This window comes from Ipomoea triloba, chromosome 10 (assembly GCF_003576645.1).
Source record: "Ipomoea triloba cultivar NCNSP0323 chromosome 10, ASM357664v1".
Classification (NCBI taxonomy): domain Eukaryota; kingdom Viridiplantae; phylum Streptophyta; class Magnoliopsida; order Solanales; family Convolvulaceae; genus Ipomoea; species Ipomoea triloba.
Window position 1 is genome coordinate 10,528,510 of NC_044925.1, and position 9,773 is coordinate 10,538,282.

The 9,773-nt window shown below is 36.2% G+C and overlaps 2 protein-coding genes across 2 annotated transcripts; both read right to left on the bottom strand.

The window, feature by feature from the left end:
• Positions 1-2,205: 2,205 nt before the first annotated feature.
• On the bottom strand, positions 2,206-3,466 carry LOC116033127. The gene is made up of 2 exons (XM_031275885.1): positions 3,014-3,466; positions 2,206-2,235 (listed from the first exon to the last, which is right to left on the bottom strand). The coding sequence occupies exons 1-2, from the start codon at positions 3,464-3,466 to the stop codon at positions 2,230-2,232; spliced, it is 459 nt and encodes a 152-aa protein (XP_031131745.1). The 3' UTR covers positions 2,206-2,229.
• A 4,738-nt stretch (positions 3,467-8,204) lies between these two features.
• LOC116033128 lies at positions 8,205-9,550 on the bottom strand. Its single transcript, XM_031275886.1, has 3 exons — positions 9,207-9,550; positions 8,780-9,155; positions 8,205-8,666 (listed from the first exon to the last, which is right to left on the bottom strand). Exons 1-3 carry the CDS (start codon positions 9,548-9,550, stop codon positions 8,205-8,207), a joined length of 1,182 nt encoding a protein of 393 aa, XP_031131746.1.
• Positions 9,551-9,773: the final 223 nt, after the last annotated feature.

The following is a 9,773-nucleotide window of genomic DNA, read 5'->3' on the forward strand; positions in this document are numbered from 1 at the left end:
ATATGCGTATGGTAGCCAGGTTATTTAAGAGCCTGATAGGCAAATTAATGGCTGCCTACGTGGATAACAAGCTGGTCAAGACACTACTACAGAAAAAGGATACTACGTCGCCCATTCAAAGTCGGTTTTTGACAAACCGATGTTATATGTTAATAAAATAAAGAAAAAATAATATAAATTATTTACGACGTCGGTTCATGGCAAAAACCGACGTCGTATGTTTCAAAATTTTTTTTTAAAAAAAAATTAAAGATATACGACGTCAGTTCTAGATAGAACCAACGTTGTATGTTCTAAATACTCCCTCCGTCCCATTTTATCTGTCCTACTTTCCTTTTTAGTTTGTCCCATAATGTTGTCCATTTTCCTAAACTACACACCACTATCATTCTACTTTTCCAATTTTGCCCTTATGTTTATTTCATACTTTTATGTTAATTTATTGTACTTTGTACTATGTAATACTTGTTGTAGTCAAAATGATAAGACTATTTTTACTCATTTACATACTTCTCTACTCTTTATTTAACAAACCAAGATGCTCCGCAATTTTGTTCTTGAATTTTAATTTTTCATTCTTAATGAGCTAAATTAAGGAAAAAATGACGAAATCAATAACCGATATCGAATCCATTTTTTTTTCGGTCAATTATAAAAATGACGAAATCAATAACCGATATCGAATCAATAACTTTTTTTTTTGTTTTTGGTCAATTATAAAAATAGCGAAATCAATAACCGATATCGAATCGATATTTTATTTTTTTTTTTTGTTTTTGGTCAATTATAAAAATGACGAAACCAATAACCGATCTCGAATAATCAATTTTTTTTTGGTCAATTATAAAAATGACGAAATCAATAACCGATATCGAATCGATAAATTTTTTGGTCAATTATAAAAATGACGAAATGAATAACCGATCTTGAATAGTCGATAAACTTTTTTTTTTTGGTCAATTATAAAAATGACGAAATCAATAACCGATATCGAATAATCGGTAAAAGTTTTTTTGTTTTTGGTCAATTATAGAAATGAAGAAATCAATAACCGCTATCGAATAATCAATACGGAGTAAATTTTTTTTTTTGTTTTGTTTTTGGTCAATTATAAAAATGACGAAATCAATAACCAATATCGAATCGATATTTTTTTTGGTCAATTACAAAAATGACGAAACCAATAACCGATCTCAAATAATCGATAAATTTTTTTTGGCCAATTATAAAAATGACGAAATCAATAACCGATATCGAATCGATAAATTTTTTTTCTTTTGTCAATTATAAAAATGATGAAATCAATAACCGATCTCGAATAATCGATAATGAAATAAAGGCAACAAGCTGTACTCAAATCTTAAGGGAAAAAAGAAGTTAAAATCAAACATATAGATCTCTGTCATTCTCATCAACAAGAAACTTAGTAAAAACAACAAACTCTACTCAAATTTTTCTAGCTCTGTAATCATCTACATACTCAAACACCCCAATGTACCCGTGTTTTTGCATAACGAAAAGAAACTTAACAACAAAGAAGATGACACTGAAAATCACGCGGAGTTTTTTTTTTTTTTTTTGATAGCGTTGGATTCATGGCTGTGTGCCACAAGACTGCATACAGACACAACAACTGTCTGTTGGAAATCTCCCAGCAAATCAGAAAATCTGTGCTGTACCTCCCAAACTTAGTGTACATGCTCTTGAGAGCATCATCAACACTAAAACTCTCACCATTTTTTTTAACAAAAATTCCAAACAAAATCAGTAAGTCATTAATGACCATAGTTCAAATCAGTAAGTCATTAATTAGCTCAAAATATCCTTTAAAAGAGTATTCAATTTCTAAGTATTCCATTGACTTAGAAAAAAAAACACAAAATGTACTAAGTCATTAATCACCATAGTTCCATATTACAATTACTCCATAGTCCTGCTAGATATTTAAACACAAAATAAAACATACTCCATAGTCCTGCTAGATATTTAAACACAAAATAAAACACTGACAATGCAGGTTATAAAATTTACATCAAAATATACTACTCCTTACTTTTGCAATGATAACCACAAAATACAAAATGTACATCAAACATTAATGTTGAAGGCTTGAAATTGCTTCATTTAAAACTTCCATGTCACAGGAGATGGTGGTAGGTAGTCGACCTTCTCGTTCCAACTTTTGCTTATTTATGTGTGGAATCTTGTAATTGTTCCCTCCAAACCTTTTCATGACTTCAACCATGCATAGTTGTAGAGTCAAAAAAACATTACTTAGACTTTCTATTGATATATCATCAAAAGCCTTTTGAGTAGCAACAACAAGTTCATCAACATTACGTGGGGCTTCTTGATATTGCAAAGACTGAATAGCTCTAAAAAAGCCAAGATCTAGCACATTCATGTCCGGGCTAGCTCTAAAAAAGCCAAGATCTAGCACATTCATGTCCGGGCTGTTTGGAGGTTGACATGTTAAGCGAATGTCAAAGCCATCTTTTTGGGCAGCCTCAAGAAATTCAACATCATTTACACTAATATGTGGCCTTGCATTGTCTTGTTGAATAAATATAGACTTTGAACTACTAAGTGGCCATTTTGCCCGTATTGCAGGCAATACATAATCAATCAACCATTTCCTAGTAACTTCTTTATTTACAGATTCAATTGGCTTAGTTACCAACGTTCCGGCTTCTCGATTTTTACTCCTACGCTTAGTTGCTTCCTTATAAATAAATGGGAATATTCCAATTTTTCCATCAAACATTTCATTTCTCCCTGAATCAAATCATGGCCGGGCAACAGCACATAGAAACATCACTTTGGCTATAAACTTTTTACTTTTACAAGTACGGTATGGTTCATCTTCATCGGGCAATAGGTAATATTATTGAGAAGATTTAGAGAGGAAGAACCATTTTTCATCTATATGAACACGATCATACATATCTATGAAAGATGGATTATGTGGAGGTGAATTCGAATCAATCATAGATATGCAAAATTGTAATCTAACCTTTCGATTCTCCTCTGTTAATAATGGCTTTATAGCATTTGAGTGTGACTTCAAGGATCCTTCTTTTACTCTTCTATGCAGACTTGTCTTTGACATATTTAGAGCAGTAGCCATTGACCGAATTGTTGTACGACGATTCAAAGGAATTCTGGAAACTTCATCAGGACTAATCTGAATCCTTTTTCTGCCAACATTTCCTGTCAAGTTCAAAGAAGTATCAACCGGCACACCATGTTTAACACAATCAATCCCCTTTTTCCATATTCGACTAACCGTCCTTGTAGAAACAGAGTATATACTTGCAACATCTCTAATTGCTCCATGTCTTACTTTTCCTTCAACATTGTAATTCAATAAAGCTTCAAATATAATCTTTCTTTTATCATTAGGCACTCTCCTAACAAACTTGGATATTTGAAAATCATTAGGATTATCTTCCTCTAAAACTTCCATTAAGAAAACAAAAAAAAAAAACTAAAGATGTACAGAAGAGTTTTCTAAAGAATATTGTAAAAGAAGTTAGAGTACTACTCTGTATTTTTGCAAAGGTGAATACACTGTCATTTTATTGACTGGTAAAATAAAGAATACTCCATATTTTAATCCTTAATTGTCAAATCAATTTTTGGCGCAAAAAATTACCGTTATTTTTTCACAAAATCTGATTCTTCTTCTATATAAGTAGAGAGTGAAAACAAAGATCAATGTGATAGTCCAAATTTACCAAATAAAATATTCTTTCTAGAATTTTTAAAAAAAAAAAAAAAAAAAAAGAGCACTCTGTACCAGTAAGAAATTAACTATTGCATATTAGGGATCCAAAAAAAAAAAACGAGTAGAAATTATCTTGAAAATTACTCCGTATAACAAATTTTACAAAAAATAAACCTTAGATAATGTTAAAAAGACCAACATTTTTCTTCAATTGAATCGAAGGTTGTCATTGCTCAAGGTTCCCATTAATGGTTGAAAGCTCCTAATTTTTGAAGAAAGCATTGAACTCCATCAATTTTCGGAAGAAGAAAACTCATTGAGATTTTGCTAGATTTACCAGGGACTCCATTTTTGTAGAGGTGAGAAAGAAGAAGTGAAAGAGGAGAAAGGAAGTTAGACATTGAAGTGGACAGCAGGGAAGGAAAGGAGAGAGAAAGACAGGACAAATGAGTTGCTTTTTCCAAGAAAGTACAAGTGAGTTAGATGTAATGAAGAATTGTCAGATCATCACATGGTAAGTTGGGGGCAAAATAGGAAAACCCATATTCTTTTCCTTGTTTCCTAAAACTCCGTGTAAAAACAAAGTAAGACATATATTTCGGGACGGAGGGAGTAATTATTTTTTAAAAAAAATATAAAAGACATACGACGTCAGTTTTGTGTATAACCGACGTCGTATGTTTTACATAATTTTTTTAAAAAAAATAAAAGACAAACGACGTCGGTTTTGTGTATAACTGACGTCGTATGTTTTAAATAATTTTTTTAAAAAAAATTAAAAAATACAATGTCTTTTTTTTGGGGAAATGGGTCGAATAAACCCTCAAACTTTATTCGAAAGTGCAATTAAACCCTCCAACATTATAAAAGTTCAATTAAACACTCAAACTTGTCATTTTAATGCATTTAAACCCAAATGACCTGTTGTTCACTTGAAACAGCCGGTCATTATTTTTCCGTCAAATATTCCGGCCACCGTCGAATTTCAAGCTACCGGCGTCGAATACAACATCTGCTCAACTGGAATGGACGAATAGACTGGAGATGTGTTCGTCTTCTCCACTGTCTTCTCCACTGGAGAAACGAACAAAATCACGAACAGACTCTATTCATCTTCTCCATTGGAGAAGACAAGTGGAGAAGTCTGTTCGTCTTCTCCGGTACGTGGAGAAGATGAACGTCCGAACCGGTGACGGTGGCGTTTACCGCCGGACCTCTGGCAGCGACGGCTGGTCTCGTCCATGGTGGTAATGTCACTATGACCATCTCACCTCTGTTTGTATTTACTTCTTCTATAGACCATCAAAATATTCCAGTCCAAATGCTTCAGAACTCATAGCATGCGTTTCTATTGATGGTGGCTGCACTGTGGTGGCTAATTACACGGTGATGGGGCTGTCATTGGGCTTCCCTACTGTTTCTGCCCAGCAAAAATGACGGGAAATGGAGAAAGATGGCCGGCGGTGGTTTTTCCGGCAAAGTTGACCGTAAATTAGGCGGTGAATAACCGGTAACCTATTGGTTACCGGTAAATATGGTTTATTTGATCTATTTTAACAAATTTGAGTGTTTAATTGAACTTTTATAATGTTGGAGGGCTTAATTGCACTTTTTAGTAAAGTTTAAGGGTTTATTTGACCCTTTTCCTTTTCTTTTTTTTTTTATTTAACAACCATCAGATTTTTTTTTATTTAACAGTTTCACCGCCAGAGATCCGCACCAGAAGAGAGAGAAACGACGGCACAACTTCCTCCCGTTGCACAGCTTCCTTCCTTCTTCCTTCGTCACCAATAGCCTGTGAAACCTCCTCTAGTGAAATCTATGAAATCTGTGAAGCCTCCTTCGTCAACAGCAGCAAGCGCGAAATCTGTGAAGTACGTACGTAAGCCACCAACACCAGATTATCTTCTTTGTTTATGAACATTTTCTAGATTTTCTATCCTCCTTGATTATCCTCTTTGATTATGAACAGACAACAACACCAGAAATGACTTACACCACAAACACCAGATTTTCTATCCTCCTTGGTCATCTCTGCGGCCGGACAGATCTAGTGGGTTGTTGGCCTGAGAAAGTTGGCGATGATGGTGACCTGAGTTGGCGGCCGGAAAGATCCAAGGTCATCTTTGTGCGGTTTGTGTATTTCTTTGTTTGAAGCAACAGGCTGGTGGACGAGGGATCTGTTGCTGCTCATATTAACGTGTGCGAGGCTGGTGTTTGAAGCCAGTGGACGAGGTTGGTGTTTGAAGCAACGTGTGCTGCTCACATTAACAATGTGTTGCTGTGATTGAAGTTACGGACAGAGTCGCCGAGGGATCTGTTGCTGCGATTGAAGCCGGCTACTATGGATATGTGCTGCTCACATTAACGATGCAAATTATTTTATTTTATTTTATTTTTAGGAGATACAACGTTGGTTATTTATAAAACCGATGTTGTATCTTTAATTTTTATTTTTTAAAAGAGATACGGCGTCAGTTTTTTGAAAAAACCGACGCCGTATCTCTTTATTAAAAAAATTTAAAGGGGATATGACGTTGGTTCTTTTTAAAAACCGACGTCGTATCCTATTTAAAAAAAAATACATACGACGTCGGTTTTATAAAACCGACGTCTTATCATTTATTTACTACGTCGGCCAGAACAACGTCGAAAAATAACCGACGTTATATGTAAAAAAAATCGACGCTAAAAGTGTTTTCTGTAGTAGTGAGAGCAAGGAAGAAGAAGAGCACGTGAAGGACCTGACCGATTGCTTTTGTATCATGAGAAGGTATAATCTGTGGCTGAATCCTAAGAAGTGCGCCTTCGCGGTCAGAGGAAGAAAATCTTAGGCTATAAGGTGACCAGGTGTGGGATCGAGCCCAAACCGGAAAAGGTGAATGCCATTTTAGATATGCAGCCCCCTAAGAACCTCAAAGGAATGCAACGCCTAACTGGCTGACTAGCAGCTCCCAGTCGGTTCCTCTCCAAGTCTGTCGATCGCGCCCTACCCTTCTTTGAGGATATAAAGAAGCGGGAAGGTTTTCAATGGTCGGAGGAGAGCTAATCTACCATTGAAGAATTAAAGAGATATCTTTTGGTGCCACCACTATTATCAAAGCGAAAGAATGCTGAGACGTTGTTTCTATACCTAGCCGTCTCATAGAGGGTAGTCAGATCGGTTCTAGTGCGCGAAGAGGAAAAGACGCAGCACCCAGTCTACTATGTGGGCCATACATTGAAAGTTGTAGAAATCAGATGCTCAACTCTAAGGAAGGTGGTGTACGCGCTAGTTGTTACAGTAAGAAAGTTGGTCCCCTACTTCCAAGCTTATCATGTTAGGGTTTTGACCGACTAGCCATTGGCGAGTATCCTACGAAGTCTAACCTCCTCAGGACGATTAGTTAAGTGGGCAGTGGATCTCACTTAGAACGGCCTCGAGTACTTACCAGGCTATTTATCAAGGTGCAGGCCTTGGCAGATTTCATAGTGGAGTGTTCCACACAGGCTGACGAACCTCACCTAGTCGAGGATCCCGAAAATGCCAAGTGGTGGGAGGGTCGCACGGATGGAGCTGCTAGTGCGTGCCACTGTGGAGGTGGAGTCAAGATTACCACTCCGGAAGGTTTTCACTTGTATTATGCTTTGCAGCATTAGTTTTGCACCTCAAACAACGAAGCCGAGTATAAGGTAGTCATTAGTGGGCTGCACCTCGTCCAGGCATTAAGAGCCACCCGGGTGCGGGTCAAGACTAACTCCTACCTGGTCGTTGGGAAATGAGAGGCTGGGGATGTACAAAGACGTGACTAAGGGACTACTCAGGAAACTGACGACTTACGAGATAGTCCATGTGCCCCGAGTAGAGAACTTGAAGGCTGACATCCTAACCAAGTTACTAGTAGATGGACTGCCTAATCATCTCTTCATAGCGTGCTGAACCGAGATTATAGAGAGACCTAGTACTGAGGCGTTATTAGTCTACTCGGTCACTGAGATGCCTTCACCGTACCCAGATGTAATACCCTGATTTTTTTTTTGTTAAAGGAAAAGTAAGTATTTAATTGAGAATTGAAATGGTGTTGATCTTTATGCGCATAGAAAAAAAAAGGTTTATTTTTTGTTTAGATTAAGAATTGAACCATAAACCATTCTTTTTGAAATTCAAATTCTTTACCATTAAACCATCACAACTCCTTATATCTTTGAAATCCATTTGAATCCTTATTTTCATCATCATTATTATTATTATTATTAATGTTATTATTGTTATCCTACAATATTTCTACAATTATTAGTATAGTTATTTTTATAAGTTAAGTATTTGGAATAAAAATGTTATTTGAAGAATACAAATAAAATTATAAATATATATGTATGTACATATGTTGGACCGTATGGATATGTACGTATATATATTTATTATAATTATAATAAAATATTTTATTTTAATCACACTGAGTTGCCAAATAACCTGCTGCCTCTTTCTCAACTTTCTTCAACTTTCTTCAACTTTCCAACAATTGTTGGGCATATCCGTGTCTTCCAACCAGCTGCCTTTTGTCTTTTTTTCAAAGAATTTACTCATTAGCATCTTCCTTATGGTTTCAAGGCAGTCTATAATAGGCTTGTCCCTAGCCACAAGTAAGGATAAATTAAAAGACTCACATATGTTGTTCACCAACATGTCATAGTGGTTGTGTGTTGAGAAGTGAGATGTAGACCATTCACTAGGAGACTTATCACCTAACCACTGATATGCATCTTCATCTAATGCCGTAAGTTTCCTTAAAGAGTCATTGTAGGAATTCAGAGTTGTTGCCCTGGCACAAGACCATAAAGCATCTTTCAATGCCTTACCTTGAAACCCTGCTACCTTCATATTAGCATGTAGGTGCTTGACACAGAATCTGTGCTCCACACCATGCAGGACATCCACAAATGCAGGGATTAAACCCTTCTGTTTATATCACTTATAAAATAGAATCCTTTCTCATTATCCTCTGTTATCTCCAAATCCTCCTTGAGTAATTGTAGAAACTAAGACCAAGACTCCTTCTTCTCTCCTTCAACAATAGCATATGCAAGTGGAAAAAGGCTATCATTAGCATCAACAGACACAGCAGTCAGCATCATCCCAGTTGTTGCACATCTCAAGTGACATCCATCCACACCTATTAAAGGCCTACAATGTTTGAATCCCAGTTTGCTAGCTTTCCAACATATGTACATTCTCAAGAATCTATTCTGCCCATTTTCAGCAATTAAGTCACTAAGCTTCACTACACAAGTAGTCTTAGGGTTTTTCCTTGACATTTCAGCACAATAACTCCAAATCTTCTTGAAGTTGTCTTCATCATCACCAACTCTTTGTTTCTTTGCCTTCCAAATAGCCCTATAGGCTTGTTGGTCACTTGCATAGAACCCCTCTTTACTACACACTGCATCCCTGAATTATTTCATCATCTAGTCTGGATGGTCTTTTAATTCCTTAGCCCACCTCTTTGCAATCACACTTGCTTTTACCATGGAATTCTCCCAAGCCCAAGTACAACCCTCATGCACATCAACCATGTTTAGAATCCTCCAAGAATGTGAGTTAACCACTTTCCTCAACCCTATTCTCCAAGGACAACCATGCAGTGAACACTCAACTACAACCCTTTCCTTGTCATTTCTAAGAGTTCTAATATCTTTCCCATTTTTGAAACCATAACTCTGAACTGCTTCTCTAAACTCTTGCTTGGTTGCAAATTTCATGCCTAATGTAAATTGGGGATCATTCATGTCAGTGGCAGCTCTAAAAATAGTCCATTTACTATCACCATCACTGTCAGATTCCATTAGTGAAGCATCATCAGAGAAGTTAATGTCATCAAAATCATTTGGTTTCACTACTTGAAGTTCTGTTTTAACATTTATTGTCACTCTGTTAGATTCTGAAAGTTGATTTTAGTGGTGATGGAAATTAAGAGTATCGTTCTCAAGGAATGGCTTAATGGGAGTTTAAGTAATGAGGGATTAAGCATAGGTTCATATAGTGTTTGAAAGCTAACCTAAAGAGATT

Bases quoted from the DNA above. Each gene is read 5' to 3' on its own strand.
- LOC116033127 (XM_031275885.1), bottom strand. From the start codon at position 3,466: ATGGAAGTTTTAGAGGAAGATAATCCTAATGATTTTCAAATATCCAAG.
- LOC116033128 (XM_031275886.1), bottom strand. From the start codon at position 9,550: ATGGAATCTGACAGTGATGGTGATAGTAAATGGACTATTTTTAGAGCT. The intron at 9,156-9,206 runs GTGGGCTAAGGA...GAAATAATTCAG, and splicing joins GCAAGTGTGATTGCAAAGAG to GGATGCAGTGTGTAGTAAAG. The intron at 8,667-8,779 runs GTTGAAGGAGAG...TGATATAAACAG, and splicing joins TTCCACTTGCATATGCTATT to AAGGGTTTAATCCCTGCATT.